This window comes from Coturnix japonica, chromosome 4, assembly GCF_001577835.2.
Source record: "Coturnix japonica isolate 7356 chromosome 4, Coturnix japonica 2.1, whole genome shotgun sequence".
Classification (NCBI taxonomy): Eukaryota; Metazoa; Chordata; class Aves; order Galliformes; family Phasianidae; genus Coturnix; species Coturnix japonica.
The window spans coordinates 15,485,375-15,504,946 of NC_029519.1; the positions used below are offsets into that span (position 1 = coordinate 15,485,375).

General features: G+C 45.6%; 3 protein-coding genes across 8 annotated transcripts in view; 2 read left to right on the forward strand and 1 right to left on the reverse strand.

Annotated features, from left to right (window-relative positions):
- The first annotated feature begins 501 nt into the window (after positions 1-501).
- On the forward strand, positions 502-10,975 carry LOC107312940 (A-kinase anchor protein 17B). 6 transcript variants are annotated; one of them, XM_015860796.2, is made up of 5 exons: positions 502-630; positions 1,678-1,767; positions 3,396-5,373; positions 6,523-8,029; positions 8,602-10,975. In XM_015860796.2, exons 3-5 carry the CDS (start codon positions 5,017-5,019, stop codon positions 8,736-8,738), a joined length of 2,001 nt encoding a protein of 666 aa, XP_015716282.1. In that variant the 5' UTR covers positions 502-630; positions 1,678-1,767; positions 3,396-5,016; the 3' UTR covers positions 8,739-10,975. The 6 variants fall into 6 exon arrangements, with proteins under 6 accessions (XP_015716282.1, XP_015716281.1, XP_015716287.1 ...); XM_015860795.2 differs by having other exon boundaries at positions 511-630; positions 1,682-1,767; XM_015860801.2 differs by having other exon boundaries at positions 511-630; positions 1,682-1,767; positions 6,523-8,040; positions 8,602-8,711.
- A 1,333-nt stretch (positions 10,976-12,308) lies between these two features.
- On the reverse strand, positions 12,309-16,479 carry PGRMC1 (progesterone receptor membrane component 1). Its single transcript, XM_015860802.2, has 3 exons — positions 16,112-16,479; positions 15,064-15,219; positions 12,309-14,244 (listed from the first exon to the last, which is right to left on the reverse strand). The coding sequence occupies exons 1-3, from the start codon at positions 16,431-16,433 to the stop codon at positions 14,144-14,146; spliced, it is 579 nt and encodes a 192-aa protein (XP_015716288.1). The 5' UTR covers positions 16,434-16,479; the 3' UTR covers positions 12,309-14,143.
- Positions 16,480-19,013: 2,534 nt separating this feature from the next.
- Positions 19,014-19,572, forward strand: part of KIAA1210 (KIAA1210 ortholog) — a 46,950-nt gene continuing 46,391 nt past the window's right edge. Inside the window, exon 1 of the mRNA XM_015860774.2 lies at positions 19,014-19,147. The gene's annotated coding sequence lies outside the window, so the exon portion shown is untranslated. The remainder of the gene's footprint in view (positions 19,148-19,572) is intronic.

The window sequence follows — 19,572 nt, forward strand, 5'->3', positions numbered from 1 at the left end:
AAACTGAAGTACAAGCTACTTGGAACATATTTATTGACATAAAGGGAAATCATACTTCAGGCAGTAACACATCTTGAGCAACAGTGCACAGGTACTAAGGTAGCAGTGTAGCTGCTGCTAAATATCACGACCAAACAGAGGAGTGACCAACTGTCTCCTTCTTCACGTTAAACCCTTTTAATCTCCAAGGCTGCAGCACATGCAGCAGGTGAATGCCAGATGTGAGAATATTCAGGAACATCCAGAACTTAGAGCTCCCCTGGTACAACACAAGCGACCTGAGGCTGCAGAAGAGCTCAGGGTCACAGCGGTGGTACCGGTGTCCAAAATTACCTTAATCTGCTGGTTTTGTTCTGCCACACAGGAAGGGAGACACAGGTTATCCAGTGCTCTAGAGTGGTTACCCTGTGGCTCAGTTACAGGTACAGCATATAACTCCGGGCGCTACGGGGGACGATCCGGCCCGGCCCCGCCTGTTCCGGTTCCCCTCTCGGTTCTTTTTCCGGCTCCCGTTCCGCTGTTCTTTCAGCTCCCGTTCCGGTTGAGTGCCGGAAGCACGATCCCAAATCTGTGTACAGATGGGGTGTAGAACTGGAGAGCAGCACTGCGGAGAAGGACCTGTGGGTCCTGGTGGGTGTAAAGCCAGACACGAGCCAGCAGTGTGCGCTCACAGCCCGGGAGGCCAGCAGTGTGCGGGGCTGCATCAGCAGAGGGCTGGCGGTGGGCAGGGAGGGGACGGTCCGTATCTGCTCTGCCCTAATGAGGCCCCAATTGCGGTACAGCATCCAGGGCTGGGCCGGGTGGGCCCCGGGCAGCCTGGGCTGGTGCGGGTGACTTGCTCATGGCAGGAAACTGAATGGATGATCCTTAACGGCCCTTCCAACCCGAGCTGTTCTGTGATGCTACGCTCCCTCAGCTGAGCTGGGCAGGCGCGGCTTTCAGGGCCCGCTACAGCCCCGAATGTTGCGAGCCGCTCCCCAGCATCACACGGGAAATCCCGGACGATCGCCCCGCACCGCTGCCCCGCTCCCCGCTACAACAGGCGGGGAGAGCAGCAGGGCCCCCTCCGCGCCTCCTGCCTGCTCAGGGCGGCGGACACGGCACGGACGGACGGGGCCGGTCCATCCCCCAGCCGTGTGCGCCGCGCTCCGCCCCGGGGTGGTGTCGGTACGGGCGGCCGGCAGCGTGCGGAGCCGGCGGCCGGAGCGGTAAGAGGAGCCGCCCGGCACGGAGCGCTGCTGGAGAGCGCTGCGGCGGGGCACCGCCACGGGGGGGCCGGGCAGTGTCGGGGGGCGGCTGCGGTGCGGGTGGTGCAGCCGGGCTCTGCGGCCGCGGAGCTTCAGCTCCTTTCTGGGCTCGCTGTCGTTCGGGGGCAGCGCCGTGGGGGGCTCGGTGTGGCCGGGCGCGTTCCCCATCCTGCAGTCGGGTGCCCTGCCGGACGGGGTGACGGGCGGGGGACGCTCCGCGCTATGGGGTGACACCTCCAGGGATGCGGCCGAGAGCTGGGTGCGGAGCGGGCGGCATTGCTGGTAGGATTTGTGTTCGTCTCTACCTTTGCAGAATTAAGGTATTTCCGCTGCCTCACACAGCTGGGCTGCTCGAGAAGCGGTGCTGTAACAAGAGCAGGGAGCTGTCTGAAAAGTGACCTGCCAAACACTCTTTTCTCTTTCCCCCAAGCTAGATCCCTTGCCCAGCTGATGGTGTGGTCTCAAAAACAGCTGTGATGGCCCAGGGCCTGGAGCAAGCAGCTGGCTGGGAGACGGGCTGGTAAGAGCTGCTGAGGATAGCAGACCTCTGAGCACATCTCAGGGCCATCTTCCACTGAAATCATTCTTAGTTTGCACTTCACTCAATACAGACCAAGAGTGTTTCAAATGAAATACTGCCAGGCTGTTGATGTTTCCCTAAAGTCTGTTTTTGTTTGGAGGATGAACTTAAGTGACACATTTTAGGGTGTTCAAAGGTGGTTAAGTTAATGTGAAAAGAACAATATAGATACCTAGTCAGCTTCAGGGTTGCTGATGTATCCTTGTGGCTTTCTTTGAAGTCGTGAATGGGTAATTGTAATATGTTAGCAATAACTGAGGTTACTGACTGTCCGATTCCTTGTGAGCCTGGAGGAATTAAGGCCTAGAGATAACAGCATGTTAATGTGTTAGGGCCGATTCCAAAAGGCCACACTGCGGAGCAGCAAAACCTCGGTAACTAACAATTTGCTTCATACACACACAGTGAGAAATGCATTTCTGGTATTTAACACATTCTTGGTTTGCTGACTGTTCTTCTTTTGCTTTAGGGCTAGGACTGAGAGATCTTTGCAAACCTGTTGAAAACTCTTTATAAACTTTGGAGGCACATGGAGGGAAAAACTTAAAATTGGTCTATTTGCAGTGGATATATGAACTTAATCTGAACTTAAGTCATTTAAAACTGGAACCTTATTTAAGTCTATGAAAAATAGTTGTGGGCAGGCTAAAAGTTGTAAATATTGTCAGCGTGGTTGGCACTGAAACTGGGAGATGAGCTCAGGAGCTGGAGAGATGCTCTGAAAGATGCTCGGTGTCTCCGTGTTAAGCACAAAGCAGCTGCCTTAGCCTGGGTGTCTGAAGCAAAGCTAGTACAGGGTATCACCCTTTCTCTTAGTACCTTTTTGCTTGAGTGCTTTGAGGGATAAATCTACTTATGTGCTATGCTTAGGGTGGCATTATAGGAGAGTTTGAGGTCTGCAGGCTTCATTTTAGCAGCCCAGTAACTGATGTCCCTAATGGCTTATCAGAGTTTGACCTGTTTAAGTGTTGTTTTTTTTTCCAGCAGAAATCTTCAACTTTAACCCTAAACTTTGTCTCTATGCTGGAAATAATACTTCACATCACTGACTTTGCTAGAATAGATACACTTTGATGCAGTTTGCTTGAATGTTTTCTTTTAATGTGCTCACATTTGTGCATTTGAAGCTGATCAAATGCAGCACACATCAGTAGGGCTCATAGTTTCTTACTGAGTAAACAAGCATTTGATCCAAAAGATGTTGCTCAGAGAGTAAGTGAAGTAATTTTATCATAACTGCATGAACTGTGCAGCTTCTCACTGAACATACTGAACTTTGAGTCTCCAAAACATCTTGCAAGAACAGGTTTGGCCTAAGGTATGTTGTCAGCTTGTGAATCCCTGGTGTCACAGCAGGGGACATTTAGGATTACATGTTTGACCTTAGCTGACATCTTATGGCATTAACTTCAGAAGGCATTCTAGTATTTCCAGAGTAGAGAAAGTAATTCTCACATGCAGCAGTATTTAGTAGTTAGCAAGGATGTCTCCTTTGCGTGGTAGGTTGTCAGTGTTTGTACTGATGGCAAACTGGACTAGTAAGTCTGCTTCTGTTTCTTCTGTGACAGGTGACTTCTGATACAACCAGACACTTAAGGGAAGGATTCATAAAGAGAAGCCTGGAAACACTAAAGCTGCAAGAACAGGAGCACAGTTGAAAAAAAAAAAAAAAAAGAAAAAGAAAAGAAAAAGGAAAGGAACAAAAAAAAAGGGGAGGGAAAAAAAGCAGAGGGTTGAAAGGTGAGGCTGTACTGTCAGAGAATGTCCATCAGCTGTTTCTTCTGATCTGTTACACTATTTCATACCAAGTGACAAGAAGGGAGTGTCAGCTGTATAAAAACCCAGGCTTTGAGGAAACAGGAATCCTGAGAGCTTGAACCAATGCCTTATGGTTTTTAATTTGTGTTACTGTGGGAAAGAAAAGCCACCTAACTCACTGGGTAAGGCATGAGATGGAGTCTGTGACGAGAAAGTGGCTGGACTAGAGACGTTCTGAGGTCCTTTCAGACTTGGCCATTCTATGATACTGTGGACCTGGAGTGAAATCTGGGAGCTGTTGCCCTCAGATGGCACTGATTTGTAAGGTTCTGCATGAGGTTGTTTTGTTGTGTTGTTTATATGTTTATTTCTATTGTTCTGTGCTACAACATCGCAAATCAATGTCTTTACTGGTTTGAAGTAAAGTTAATGTGACAGGTATTTCTTGCTGCTTCCCAGTTGACTGTAAGGTCCAAAGCTAGGAATGAGCACTGTTTTTCTGCCTTTACTTCCACCCTTTTTTACACATTCTTTTGTTGTTGTTGTTGTTATCATTAGGGCAGTGGTTTTGAGTTTTGTGTATGAGTAACAGTAGTATATAAAAGCTTAGATTCTGTGGGTAGTGTGCTTGTAATGCATCCCATGCTGTCACTGACAATTAACCATGTTACACACATTCGTGTCTAAAGAAAAGAAAAGAAAACCATCAAAACCATAACAAAAAAAGCCACCCTGAATTTTAGAATGCTGTGGCAGTTCTGTAGCACAGATAGAACTTGGTCAAGTTGGATGGGGCTCTGAGCTCCTGATGGAGCTGTAGGTTTCCCTGTTCATCGCAGATGAGTTGGACCAGACAGCCTTTGAACGTCCTTTCCAACTCAGATGATTTGTGATTCTAACACACTATATAAAATGTTGGATCTCTGAAAACATTGCTATCTTTCTGTTTTTAATTGAGTATCTTCTTACCCAAATGCTTTAAAGACAGGAATTTTAAATACTTGTGTGAACACTTTTTTCCATGAGTTCTCTGGAGTTTTCCATAACGTACCATGTTGGTTGTTTAGTAGATCTGTTTTCTGCAGGACAAGGTTTAAAAAAGCAGTGACAGCTTCAACTTGAATTTTTATAACAATGGAAGTGATCTTGTAACTCTTAATGTCACCGTCATGCTAATCTGTAGGGGAGCTTTGTTAAGGTAAGAATTAGGTCCTTATGTTCAGTCTCTGATTGTGTGCTTGGAGACAAAAGGTAACATGAGTGTGTCTTCTTGGCAGTGTGTATAAAGTAAAGCCTAGAATACAGACCATTAGGAGAGGTAAATACAGAACTGTTATGTTCTAAATGTGTGCATCAGGTAGATGCATGTCATCAATATGTGATGTTTCTTTAAACATGTTATTGTAACAACCGTCGTTTCTTATTAGTCAAATGTGGATTCTTGGTGACAGGTTGCTTATTATTAGCAGTTCAAAGTCTGACATCCAAGCTCCCAGGACTCAAAGCGTAAAACAAGTGTCATCTAAATTGTCCCATATTGATAATTACCTAGAAAAAAACGTGATGATGAACAAAAAGTTCAAGAGAGAAAAAAGAAAGCTAAGCTCAAGAAGAGAGGAGAGGCAGATAGAAGGAGATGAAAAGCATCCCCAAAAGCAACACAAAGTACCAGCTGAAGAACAGCAGTGGCCAGAGAATGTGCCTGAATGGGAAGAAAGGAAATCCCTGCTAGCTCAGAGAAGAGTGGAGTCTATCAGACTGCTTACAGTGCTGTTAAACCATGTGAAAGTAAGAATACTTTAAAACATATTTTAATATTTGAAGGATATTTGTTAAAGCTTGAATGATTTGGTAGACATTTGGTGTCTTATTGCTGTTTGAAAGAATGTCTTAGGAATGACTTTACACTGAGAAGGCCTGAGGTCTGAATCTTGGTGACAGTTTGTCCTTGGAGCAAAGGTAGTGTGTTTCTCTACCCAGAAACTTTGATATTTGTTTGAAGCAATACTATGTTAGAAAATTATACTTGTCATTTTTATGTCAAGATAGGGCTGGAAGGACTGCATCAACTGTATTAGACTTGATCCAACACTACAAACAGAGAAATTAGGGATGGGAATGTAAAGGATGATGTTTGGTCTCAGATCTGCAAGTGAAAGAATAAAGTTCACATGGATTATGCTGATTTCATTTCTAATAGTTTCTGTGTTGTGCCAACACTAAGCTATGAGTTTTATTTGATTGATTTAGATAATATCATGGGAAAGTCAGCAGAGGAGTGGTACAAACTAGAGTGTTTTGCACAGAAATTCATGTTTGGAGGCTTACTTTAGTGCATTGGTGTGGAAAAGTTTGGAATCTGAGGGGTACTAACATGACATTGTCTTCATGTAGCTTTTAACAAGTCTATTTTTCACCAGTCCTTAATGTTTAAGATTTGTAAAGGTCCACCATTCGCTGAGAGCAGCCCTCATATGGATTTGATGAGTTAAATAAATGTTTATTGGTTTCATCACATGAAAAGCATTAAATTGGTTGTATTTGGACCATTAAAACTATGTATAGTGAAATAATTAGTCTAAATAAAATACTCTTATGTACAAAATCTAGTAATTTTTCTACTGTGAACAACACGGGTTGTGATGCAGTAATCAAATGAATGTTTTCAGAAGCAACTGTAGTGAGGTAGATGAATTAGTTGAAAGGACAACTGTCTTAGTTACTTGAGAATGCCCTGTTCTGAGACAAAGAAGTATCTTTAGTTTTGGCCTAGGAGTAATGAGATTGTGTGATCAAGCTCTGAATTAAGCTAAATTTATCTCCTCTTTAATTCTTCTGAATGTAGAAGTGCATATTTATGAGTTTGCAACTTGCAGTCTTTGTAGTTCTCTGCGCTCAATAAATGTACATAACCATTTTCCCAATTTTTATTTGAAGGATTTTGTGCAGTTGGCAAGTCAGAAAGTGGATCCTTCACTGGGCATAAGGAAGGATGATTCCTTTTCTGGAACAGCATTAAAAGCAATACATCAGAAACAGATTAACTCCTGTTATCTTATGCAAAAAGATTTGGAACAAAAGGAAGAGCTTAAGTGTCAGTTAACCCAAAAAAGTAGCAAGTTGTGTAGTGAGGAAGGAGATTTGACTGCCTTCTGTGCATCTACTTCTCCTAGAGTCAAGACAATTTTAAATGACCCGGCTGCAGCTCTGAGTTTTGGCAGATTGACTGGCAGAGATGCGTACAACTCCTTTGGCTGTGGATCTTTACAGATTACAGTGACTCAAGACTGCAAGGTCATTGAATCTCTAGAGGGAAGGGACTGCCAAGCACTGAATGTGGTTCGCACACAGACAGGGTCTGAAGATGGTTACAGAAAGCAAAAGGTTTATGAAACCGATGAATTCATTCATTATTTATTAAACTACTATCAGACACCGAGCTATGAACGTGTTTCCCTAGTGACAAAAAACTCTGCCAACAATTCCTGGTGGAAGAGAGTGGTGTGCGATGATGATAGTGGCTTTCACATCAGCTTGCGTAACAAGCAAGGTCGGCATTTGAGAGAAGTGAGTCTTGTACAAAATCTCAACGACAGAAATTGCACTAGTGATGATAACTGTAGACTGGTCATCACTGCTGGGGAATCAACAGACACAGTGCGCAAAAATAAGACCTATGCAGATAGGCTTGCAAAAAAAATGCACATACAGAGGAGTGACACGCTCTCTGTTGATCACTTAATGCGTGCTGAACCAAATCATTCTTTGGATTGCACTGCTGCTGCTCAAGATGAGGAATTTGAACAAGAAGATGGTAGAAATGATGTTACCAAACTGTACAGAACTTGTAGATCTGCTCACAGATTAAAGGACTTGTTGGAAGAGATCAGTGATTCCAAGTACTTTAGTGAGGCACACAGCGGTGCAATGAAGAATACAGAAAGGAGTGAGCAAATCTACAGCAATTGTAATAAAGGGTGTTTGCCTGCAGGAGAGAAAGAGAGAAAATTACTGGTTTATTTCAAGAATGTAACTCTGGAAGGTCAAACAAAGGAAAGCAGCAAATGTAACTTCTGCTCTAATTCCGCCCATGAGGACTTGGCTAGGCAGTGTGATCATAACATTGAACAGTCATGCAAGAGGTCTAGCAGTAAATTGAGACATGAAGGACAGAAAAGTGAGAGACATTTTGGGGAAGAGGAAAGAAATACTCTCAAAATGAAGAAAAAGAGGAAAAAGCTTTCTTCTGATTTCTTGTCTGATGAATGTGGCTTTTCAGAGACTGAGAGCTGCATACAGCTGGAGTCACTCAGAAAGATACGAAGAAAATGTAATAAAGCTTTTCACAACAAAGTTAAATTCAAGACGCTTCACGCAGGCACAGCAGCACCAGGCATCACCACTTCTGATTGCTTTCCACTTCAGGAGACCCTCCGGCGCACAGGTGAGAGACAGGTAAATCAGAGCTGATCTGAATGCAATTGATAGTCATAGTTCTCTGGCAGGTTAGATTAGCTGCCACACTTCTTACAGTGATGGACGGTAAGTGTTTTTAAAAGCTTAACACAGTGTGAAAGTGGTACAAAAAGACTGTGGTTGCACTGCAGCTACATGTTTTGTCAGTTCAGCTCAGAAATCTGAGCAGCTGCAGTTGGAAAGTAGTATTTGTCTCTTAATTGGGTAAAATATTGGTAGATAGGTGGTAATTCTGTTCATAACAACATGCATGCTAATGACTCAACACGCTCTAGAACAACTGCAGAGTTGTAAGGCGGCTCAATGTGTAGTACATCTGTGTGGGAGGTGCTGTCTCAAGTTAGTGGATTTCAGTTTAGGTGATCACCTGATTTCCATATGCAGTGCTTCATCTCTGAATATTGTTCTTCACAACCTTTTCTCAGTGTACTATGCTTTCAAGTTTGCTGGCAGCTGCCTAACAGCCACCTCCCCATATCTTCCCCTCCCTCCCCCTTCAAAAACTAATTTCAAGTAACTTTCTCATATACTTATCTACAGGAGATGAGAGGAAATTAATATTGAGAAGAGAGATGGATGCAGATGAAAGAGGATGCCCTCTCTTTCCTCTTGAGCTAATTCAGACAAACCCCTGCTCAGATACTTTCTGTGGAGCAGAGCCCAGAAGAGGATGCTGAACAGCTACTATATAATAGCTCTTAAGCTCCTATGTAGAGGTGGAAGAAGAAAGCCCTTTAGCCAGTAAAAGGTATTGGAAATACTTGGGCTTTTTTCCTTAGATAATTCCTTAAGTTAGAATTATCTAACTGGTGTAGCAAGCCACAGAAACTGAATCTTTATTTACCTTTTGGATACAAGGACCAAAATTTTCTCCAGGGCCAAACAAGCTTTCGTGGACCAGTTGCTAAGAATTTGAAGTTATATGGATTCAGATCTCAGAGATAAACTCTGATTGACATTGACTCAATTCCCTACATTAACAGATACAGTATTTAGTAATATCAAGTCCCTGGAAAAAAAAAAACCAAAAACAAAAACAACAAGAAGCACATAGATATACAAATCATAGAGCAAGGATATGAAGTGCCTTCTCAATCAGATTGTTAAAATTATGGAATTGGAAGCTGTGGGGGACATTTATACATAATAGTGGAGAATAATAGCTTTCTAAATAAGAAAAAACATATATACTGTAAATTTCATGGTGGAAAAACATTTGTTTACTATTCCCAGTTCTGAAAGTGTTTCTGAAAACCTGCTGTTCTTTGTAAGGAAGGGTTTCACAATAACTGCTGGATGTAGCGCTTCTGAGAATCTGATTTTCTAAGCACAGCTCTGAATGTTGGGCAGTTAAAGGGCACTGTCTGTCAGGATGGTGACAGCTCATACTTACGCAGGTTGAAAATAGAGTCATAGAGTCACAGCATGGCTTGGGTTGGAAGGGACCTTAAAGCCCCCACAGCCCAAGCCATGCCATGGGCTGGCTGCACCCCCAGCTCAGCCTGCATAGGGCCCCCCCAGCCCAGACTTGGGTGCCTCTAGGGATGGGTGCACACAGATCTGGGCAGCAGTGCCAGGGCCTCACTGCCTTTTGCATTAAGAATTTCTGCCTAATATCTAATCTAAATGTCCCCTCCTTTAGTTTAAAACTATTTTCCTTGCCTCCTTCCACAGTCACTATCAGACCATGTAAACAGTCCCCCTCCTGCTTATAAACTCCCTTCAAGTTCTAGAAGGCCACAGTGCCGTCTCCCCAGAGCCCTCTCTTTTCCAGGCTGAACAATCCCAGCTCTCTTAGCCCTTCTTTAGAGGAGAGGTGCTCCAGCCTTCTGAGCATCTTCATGGTCTCCTCTGGACCTGCTCCAACAGCCCCACATCCTTCTTGTGCTGGGAGCCCCAGGCCTGGACACCATACTTCTGATAGGGACACACAAGGGCAGAGCAGAGGGGACAGTCCCCTCCCTGCCCACTGCCACCCCTCTGCTGATGCAGCCCAGGATGCTGTTGGCCTTGCAGGCAGTGAGCACATGCTGCTGGCTCATACCTAGTTTTTCACCCACCAGGACCCCCAGGTCCTTCTCTGCAGGGCTGCTCCCAAGGAGTTCTTCTCCCACTCTGTGCGCATATCTGAGACTGCCCCAATGCAAGTTCAACACCTTGCACTCGGCCATGTTGAACATGGTTAGGTTTTCATGGATCCACTTTCCAAGCCTGTCCAGGTCTGTCTGGATGGCATCCCTTCCCTCTAGTATGTCACCTTGCACTGTTCAGCTTGGTGTCATCAGCAAACTTGCTGAGGGTGCATTGATCTCTATGTCATTGATTAAAGTGTTGAGGAAAATGGGTTCCAAGATGGACTCCTGGGGAACACCGCTTGTCACTGGCCTGTATGTGGACATGGGAGCCACTAACCACAACCCTCTGGCTGTGACCATCCAGTGAGTTCCTTATTCTTACTAGTCCACCCTTCAAATCTGTATCCCTCCAATTTAGAGGCAAGAACATTATATGTTCACAAGATTTCGATAAGCTGTCTTTTTGAAGGCACATGCAGTGAGATATCTATTTAGTATAATTAAGCTTACGTAACATTTCTACAAGAACTGTTAAATGTTGTTTAATTTCTGCTGCATGGAAGTAAAAATGTAAAAACTCAGTCTGGGAGCTTGAGTTATATCCATATTTACTCAGATGGCTGTATTTAGAAGACAGTCACAGTTGCTATGGGCCAAAGTCCCATAGCAAGACAGACAGGACCAGTTCTACGTACAAGACACTAATTATTTCAATTTTCATTTTAATATGCTGAATTTATTATGTGTCAGTATGTAAATGTGATGATGTTGCCTTCCTTATATGGCATATTACCCACATTTGTAACTTCTGCTCTAATAAATAATGATTTTTTTTCTAATTGTGGCTGTTTGTGGTAGATTTTTCTCCCAGTGTTAAGTACTGGTGATTCAAACAGGCTTCTGAGCCACACTGCTGAGTTCTCCCAGTTGCCTCTGCTCACATGTTCAGATGCTGAGTGCCCATGGAGGATCACGAATGACTACTCAAAATATTTTGCTTTTATCTAGCAAACATCCACCCTCCAGAACGCCTTGTTTTCTCCACAGAAGTATTTTCTATTGTGGAGAACATTCATGCCTCTTCGGATCTTCCTTTTTTAGTGTTTTATACAGTTACAATAAAGATCTGCTAATGTATTTGTTAACCATGCAAAATGTGTCCTGCACCAACATGACATACCAAGGGTAGTTTTTTTTTCTCTGTGCAATAGTTGCATATAAAAGATTACAGATTTTCCCCTTGTCAGTCTCTAGACAGTTCTGTACTGTAAGTGCTCTTTTCCCATGTGTCAGACCTTTCAATTAGAGTACTATTGTGTAGGTTGTCCTGAAGGCAATACATACTAATACATATATAGTATATAGCCTTTTCTTTGTAATCCGGAGCTTGAAAACAGTATATAAGAATGCCTCTCCATTTACTTCACCTTTTGTAAAACCATGTAACTCTCAGCAAAAGCATTTGTTACTAAACTGTATGTACATACAACTTGAGGTAAGAGTGAGCAGAGATAATTGAGATAATTAAGTATGCTGTCGTGTCACGTGAATAACTGGTATTTCAACACTTCACAAGGGAGACTGATGACAGCCTCTGCACTTGGCTTTTCACCGTGCTCTCCTTTGGTTAATATACAAACTGTTTGGCTACCTGGCGTGGTTCTTTTTGTTTAGTCATTGCAGCCAGTCATTGCCGAAGGGATCAAGTTGCAATGAACAGCAGAAAACATGAGAAGGTATCCATTTTCTCCAGCACCTCAGCAGAAAATGTGTGCCTACCGCTTTGTGGAATCTCTGCTCTTGTGACACACCTTCTCCTTTCACCATGAATAGTTTGGTTTGCTCTGAAAAGGTAGTGTGCTACTTCACACATATGTGTTTCACATTATGTTTTGTCCTGTGTTACTGCCAGTTTTCTGTTTGTTTATTCTTTAGGATGCATTAAATTGTATTGTACCGATACGCACTTAAAACAGTGTTCAATTCCTCAGGATATGTTGTTGACTAACATAAGAGCTGGTGTTGGCCCCTCTGAAGAGTAGGCTGTAGCCCTGCCTAACTTCACTACAATGTGGTCTTCCAGAGCAGCTTTAGCCTGATGCCAGCAGTTACTTGGGCTTTTTTCATACAATTAACCATTGATTTCAATTGCAGTAAATAAAAACAAACACCGCCATTATGCAAGGCTTTTATTTTCTGCCTTCAACAGATAAAAGCACATTTCTGATTTGAGGTAAAACCATTAGAAGAAGTTTGCAGAAAGTATAAATGTCTCTAAAAATAAAACAGCAACACAAAGGTCATGACAAGACTTTTATTTGTCTCTAGACCTTCATTAGGTAGTTCACACAGTAACACTATACAAGCAATCTGGCTCAAACAACTGCACTGCTCATTTGAAGGCCCAGTGTAACCTACAGGGAAAAACCCCACGGCAGTGTTATGACCGACGGAAAGTCATTGGTTCTCACTGCAGAATGTCTCAGGCACTTTAACGTGTAGCGACAACTTGTTTATGAAAGCTCCTGCTGTGCAATACACTCCACTTTTGAACCATTTTGCCTACGTTGTACCTTCCCACTCAGGACTGTGCTCACCATTTTGGTCACGTGGCCAATTGGAAACAACTCATCAGAAGAGACGAACCATAAAATCTAAACGATAGGCACTGTACCCCCTGGCACCCAAGCGGAACCACCTGGATAAGGCAGCACATTTGTAAGAGATCACCAAATCATTAGTTACCTCCTTGAAATTTCTCATAGATTTTAAAGATCTATTTGGGATGATAAGGGAGCACATTCACATTTTTCCCTGGTCAAATCCATGTATTTGGCCCCCTTTGGTAGGAGACTGGATGACATGGATGGAGCAAACCCAGTAATTATGAACAGATTAAGAGAACAAACAGGATAAAAGCAATTCAATGGCCAGGTCTATTGCTGGTTGTGCATGAGATTCTGCCATTTCTTTTAGCAGCAACATTCCAAAGCAACAAAAGCCTTGACAAGGAAATGCCTCACACCACATTATTTATTTGTCCAGGGAACTCCCCTAAGTTACCTTGACCATAGATGTTTTTCTGCTAGTTAAAACTGCTTGTACAAGAGCACTTGTTAATCATGTCACACCAGCAAGTCTTCCTTTAGGCCTAAAAATCATCACTAGCTGCTTTTCCTTGTTTCATTTCATTAAAATTCTTTGAAGAGTTTTTCTACAAAGTAAAGTGAAAAATGATAGTCCCACCAAGTCACGCTTCACAGCGAGCCTAGTTTATAAGGATATTCAGATACAGTCAGTTATCTGTGTAACACTTTAGAGGTGTTTAGAAGTAAACAAAGAATGTTAATGCAGCTGTGTGACCGAATACATCAAGTATTCTTCAGTCCTTACTTATTTTCTAAGTATCTAAAAGTGATTTAACTTCTTAAAAACTCTTGGCTTTTTTAAAAGCAGTTATTGTTTCATCTGTAAGCCCCGTTTAGCTCCTAAAAAGCCAAATTATCTGACAAAATGTTGAATTATCTTGCACCACAAATGAGTATGATGCTTCGTGGACAAATATAGTCCCTTTTCTAAAGGGACTGCAGTGCAAGGCCCAGATCCTGCAGAAGCCAACACTAACCAAATTCAGTGCAATCTGTGTTATATACGTGACTCACTCTCATGCTTGTGCCTACAGTGTTAAGTTGTTAGTGAAAAGGTCTGGATTTCAACCCTAATAGTGATAGAATAAAAAGAGTAATAGTCCTTTATTGCCAAAGTCGCAGTTTACTTTCGCACAGACATTTTTGGTGCATACTTCCTATTATGCACTTTCAGAGGAAGACAGATATTAGACCTGTACTAGTTTACTGCTGAATTTGAAGAGGAAGCTTAGGAGAAACATGATTCACTGTAAGTCTGGACCTTTTATAAGCCTTGTTGCTGCTGCAACTTGTGAAACAGAAGTGGAATGTTACAAATGATCCTTTAAGATACAAAAACAGACTGTTCCTCACTGCGTTCTACTCTTTCTTTGCATCCTGGGCATCTTTTTCTTCTTCATCAGAGTATACAGTGGGTTCCTCCCCGTCCTTCAGCAGCTTACCAACGTGGTGATACTTAACTGAAAGTTGGAAACAAGTATGTAAGAACTAAGAATGATGATTTGTTGCCCAGCTGGCAATTTCAAAGCAGAAGATACCTCTTATTATAGGTATTTCATACTAGCATTGTTATTAGAATTAACAGGAATTTAAAGGAACTGATTGTCATGTTTACTAGAAGCACAGTAAACAAAGAACAGTTTACTGACAATCCTACTGTTTGACCCTTGAAATGGTAGATTTGAACACTAGGTTAGGTCAGAAATTTGGTAGCATAGTTCTGTTTTCCAGAACACGGCTGTTGGCATTGCAAAGCAACCTTTAACAGACTTGATTAAGACAGGGCCAAAATAGTAGGGGTGTGCCAGGTCAAGGCTGAGACCGAATGGCATTACATGAAGGAAAGTCCATGCCAGCATAGTACAAGGTCAACGTGATAATCTCCTTAAAACTCTGGCTGGAAGTTCTTTTTGAGCAGCAAGTTGGAATACGTGGCACTATGCAGTTAGAAATGCATCTTAAGAACTACAGCTAGCAAAGCACAGAGAAACAAGGCAACTGTGATAATGACTTCCTTCTGTTAATTGTACAACAAACATACCAAGTCTGCTGTTCTGTAAGATAGAGGGAGAGAGGGAAAGGGTGGGGGGGGACACAGGGAAAACCTGACATCTCTCATCATGTTTTGAATAACAGAAATTCTAGCTGGTAAACTTAAGTATTAACTCCAAGTGAGCTTCCACACTGGTGCTTCAAATTGCTGACAGCCCTTTAACCGCTGCTTCCCTGATTACACGCTGGTTAGCTACTCATTTCTTAATAGGTTTATAATTACTTACAAGTGAATTGTGACTCCCAGTCCCTCAAGGTCTCTTGCTGTGTAGCGTTGAGATCAGAGAGGTCATCGTACTCATCCCTCAGAGCCTCCTTATCCAGGCAGAAAGTGGCCAGGCCTCGGGATGCATCTCTCCCAGCAAAAATCCCATACGGGCCATCTTCAAAATAAAAACACAAGCGTTATGATTACAGCAGTAACCGATGCTGTGTGATATTCAAGGATTACAGTCCCCAAGTGAAACAGCATCTAAGAGACGCTCTAGACTTCAAGAGCTGGAAGGATAAAGACTTGACTGAAAACGTGCTGCAGATGCTGGGCATTACTAAGCTGGAAGAGATACCTGTTAAAGCTTTCAAAACACAAGATGAACTCAGATGACCAAGGCGTGCAGTTCACAGCGTATCAGAGATTCCTTATCAAGAAGGGCTGTTGCTACACGCCATTACTGATTAACTTGCTTGCATGACAAACATGTTGCAACTGGACACTGAGCGTTCTTAAGGCAGATTAAAGGAGCGCCCTGTGAACTCTGGTTGCCACATCTGCCATCTTCCACGCCTCTCAGAGCGCACTTTTCTCCACATTCACCAAGAAGAATTGTACCTTTCCTTAGCAAAGAAAACCAGCTGGCTGCACCCTGTGATGAGCCACTCATATTTCACACCGTCCAGAAAGGGAACGTGTAAAGCACGGTCATTAAACCATGTGGCTTTTAGCTGGCACAGACACAGAAGCGCAGCTGTAACCCCGCTAGATCAGTGAGCTGACACCCGACGGAACGGTGCTGTTTCTGTCTCAGAGCTGTGCTAGAAGCGAGGCCCCTTGCCCGCTGCCTGCAATCTTTGCACTCTGACAGAGATAGCTCAACGCAATTCGCTACGTGCTCCTTTAAGACAAACATTATGCAATAAAGCAGCGCCCAACAAGCGCCGGGGATGGCAGGTCCGCCCCGTCCAGCACGGCTCGGAACAAGGCGGGGGGCGGAGGGGGTTCCCCGGGGGCCGCATGTTGCGAGATCTCCGATCAAAGCCCCGCAGCCCAACGCTCACCCGGCCCGTAGAACTTGCTGGCTCGGGTCACGTCGAACACCTTCCCGTTGACGGCCATGAGGATGCGCGGGTCTCGCACGCCGTCGTAGGGCCGCAGCTGCTCCAGCGTGAAGTCGCGGCGCTTCATCTTGGGCAGCGGCGGCGGACCCGACTCTCCCGGCTGCGCCGCGGGCCGCTCGCCCCGCAGGATCTGGTAGAGCAGGAAGAGGCAGAGCCCCAGCAGGCTGAGGTTGAGGGGCGAGCCCACGATCTCCAGCAGCAGGCCGCCACCATCGGTCCCAGCCGCCTCCTCGCCCGCCATCACCGGCTCCTCGGCGGCCATCGGCTGCGCTGCGCTCCGGCACGGCGAGATGCGGGGCGGGGCGGGGCGGGGAGAGGAGGGGCGGGGGGCGGACGAGGGGCGGGCGGCCGCGGCGGCGCTTCTGCCGGCATGGGGCGCTGTGAGCGCGGCCATGGCACGGGATGGAGGGGGGTGAGGGGACCGCAGCCATAGCGCACATCATACAACTCTACCGAGCTGCTCAAACGTGATTCCCCCTGCTCAATCCGTGCTGACTACTCCTGATAACCTTCTTCTCTTCCAGCCCTTTGGAAACATCTAGGAGTTCTGTCTTTTGGGCACGCTGCACTGAGGTGTTCAGCATATCTGCCACCCAAGGTGTGGGGTTTGGTTCCACCTGCTGCCTGGCTCGGGAAATTCCGTGCTCTATCCATCAGCACACGGAGTTGGTCTGCATTGGTGGGTGCTTTTGTTCCCATCTGCTGTGCAGCTGGGAGAAGAGAGTTCGTTGTTTCATGGATCCAGTGCTGAGATCTGGTAGTGGTCGAAGTGCCGCTCTGCTACACAGGAGACTCGAATCCCGAGGGTTGGACTCGATGATCTCCAAGGTCCCTTCCAACCCGCACAAGAGTGTGATCTGTGGTTGGTAATGAGGCAAGTTTGGGTTTCGATCCTGTTTGGGATACTAGAGAAATCCCCTGAGCTTCAGAATGATTCAAATGAGGAGCTGTATTGCCTTGATGGTGCTTAATTCTGTTCAGTGGAGGTACTGAGATGCTATTAGATTGTGTTGTGTTGATGTTACATGTTAGAGAACTAGATGGAAAAAGAGCAAACTATTGGGATATCTTTCTTTCATTGCTTACATTTTGTACAAGGGAAACCCAAACACCAAAATAACCCAGCCTGGAATCTGACCATGAACTGACACTGAAAGGATGGAAAATAAGCTCTGTTTGTACCCAGTATCCCAGAGAAACCATGCACAGGCAGCTCATTCTTAGATAAAGGAGGGCTGGGAAATGTTGCCAAGACTGATAAAATCTCAAGTTATCTCCCACATAAACACTGGCACCACAAGTTCAGTTACTCAGCTTTATGCATTGTTTTTGTTTCTTACCTTCTATCATGGCCAAATGTATCCAGATGTGTCTTATTTGGGGGGGGGGGGAATGAGAATAGATACTTAGAAATAAATATGCATTAAAAAAAAAAAAAATGATGCATCGTTTGGAATGACCTGCATTCATGAGCCCCTCGTTACACATTTGTCAGTAACACACTTGTCTGGCAGTGCATTTAAATGGAACTGAGGTTATGGATAGAACTGAGTTACATCAGCTAAATACCACAAGCATTAGCTGTGCTCCCACTGTTACTTCTTGCCATTCTATAGACTACAACCTTTCCCTCCTTGAAGCCATGGTTAACAGAATCCACCAGAAGGGCTGATGAAGCAGTTCTCCTTGTTGAAGAAGAGAATGAATTGAAGAAAATGGCACCAGAACTCAGACAGATTTCATGTCCTTACAAATCAAAGTGGGTCAAACTGTTTCTAAGTATTCCTGCTTTTTTCTTTACTATTATTGTTTTTTAAATGCTCAGTAGAAATCTTCATAAAACTTTCTAACAAGGAAAAGAATGGTGAGGAGCTGTAATCTCACTCTTCTCCTTCTGACTGGTGCCAGCTTGTGCCAAGGAAACAGAATCCCTCCCTCATCCCATTTGGCCAAACACACTCTCAATGTTGGATGCAGCCTTTAGATGAAGCTGTTGTTAGAGCAGGTCTGTTCCAGGTGCAGAGAGCTGGCACCTGGCCTCGGAATGCTCTGAGCTGTGTCTAGCCCTCAAAAGCACACACCATCCTCCCGATGGACAGTTAAAAATCTCCATTGTGTCACAGTTTATTTCTCTGTCTGTTCCCAGCGTCATATCACTGATTCTGGACCATTTGCTGGAGTGCTGGGTCTGCCACAGAGCAGGGCAGTCTGTCAACGTGCACTGACAGCCCCAGCATTAGTAGGTTTAACATCAGAAGGGATGCAGCAATGAACCAGGATGGCAGAGCTTTCATGTAGCGTGTTAGTGACAGAAACACAAGACAGGCACCGAATCTCATCTTGGCGTGAGTGACATTTGTGCTTCAAACAGTGCTCGTCGCTTTCACATCACAGAGCTTTCCCTGCCTTTGGTTCAGCGGACAAATCCAAAGTGGCACAGGTGAGGGGAGAGCGGCTGGAAAAGAAAAGCAGCGCTAGGAAGACGGATCAGTGGAAGGAGCACCGCTTGTTTTTCCCCCAATCTCCCAGGTGCTCAGCCTCATTCGGTACCCTTCCAAATACAAGCCACATGTTGCAGAGCTGGTTACTTACAACTCGGTCTGCCGAGGAGCACCTGGCGGTACCCAGACCCTGCACACGTGCGGGAAGCGCTGCGGGCGGGGCCGGGGGGGGCTTCCCGCAGCACCACACCGCACCGGGGGCGGCACCCCGACCCGTCCCGTACCCGGGGAGCGAACTCAGAGCCCGGTGCTGCGGGGAGGGGCCGCCGCGGGGCTGCGGAGCTGGAAGCGGCGGCTGAGTGGCGGCGGTGGGGCGGGTGCTCGCGGCGGGGCCGGGCGCGCTCCCGGGGAGGGCTGCGAACGCGTTGCTGCCGCCGCGCTGCCCCCGGAGTGCGGGGTCTGGAATCCGCGTGAACCCGCAGCCCCCGGGATCGGACCTGTGTGCCTGATGCCTCCAAGCAGCTGTCTGACTTAGGTGGGTTCGGGGCTTCGTTTTTGCCCCCTGCATCGCTCCGGCACTGCCGGCCGTGTCCCGCACGCCGCGGCCCCGGGGCTGGGGGAGCGGGAGCCGCGCGGTGCAGGAGCCGGGCTGCGGGGGGACGCGGGGAGAGCAGCGAAGCTCTCTAATCAGCTGAAGGATGCACGGGCAGCCGCTGTGTCCGTGATGGTGCTTGTGCTGTTGCAAGCCGTAGCGCTTGCTGTTACAAACACGAACTCACAGACAGCCGCTTGCCATGAGCAAAATCGCTCAATCGCACCTCTTTGCCGAATTTCCTGCGATACAGCTCTTGTACCGGTAGGAGGGGCTCGAGTCAGGGCAAGCGCTCCCGTCGAGGTACCGAGCAGCGGGCGGTGCGAGCGGAGCGTCACCGAGCCCATCAAACCATCAAAGCTCCTGCA

Excerpts from the sequence above, each read along its gene's own strand:
- LOC107312940 (XM_015860796.2), top strand. The coding sequence starts at position 5,017 with ATGTGGATTCTTGGTGACAGGTTGCTTATTATTAGCAGTTCAAAGTCT. Across the intron at positions 5,374-6,522 it reads TGCTGTTAAACCATGTGAAA|GATTTTGTGCAGTTGGCAAG; the intron begins GTAAGAATACTT and ends TTTTATTTGAAG. Across the intron at positions 8,030-8,601 it reads GGAGACCCTCCGGCGCACAG|GAGATGAGAGGAAATTAATA; the intron begins GTGAGAGACAGG and ends ACTTATCTACAG.
- PGRMC1 (XM_015860802.2), bottom strand. The coding sequence starts at position 16,433 with ATGGCCGCCGAGGAGCCGGTGATGGCGGGCGAGGAGGCGGCTGGGACC. Across the intron at positions 15,220-16,111 it reads CAGCAAGTTCTACGGGCCGG|ATGGCCCGTATGGGATTTTT; the intron begins GTGAGCGTTGGG and ends TTTATTTTGAAG. Across the intron at positions 14,245-15,063 it reads CTGGGAGTCACAATTCACTT|TTAAGTATCACCACGTTGGT; the intron begins GTAAGTAATTAT and ends TCCAACTTTCAG.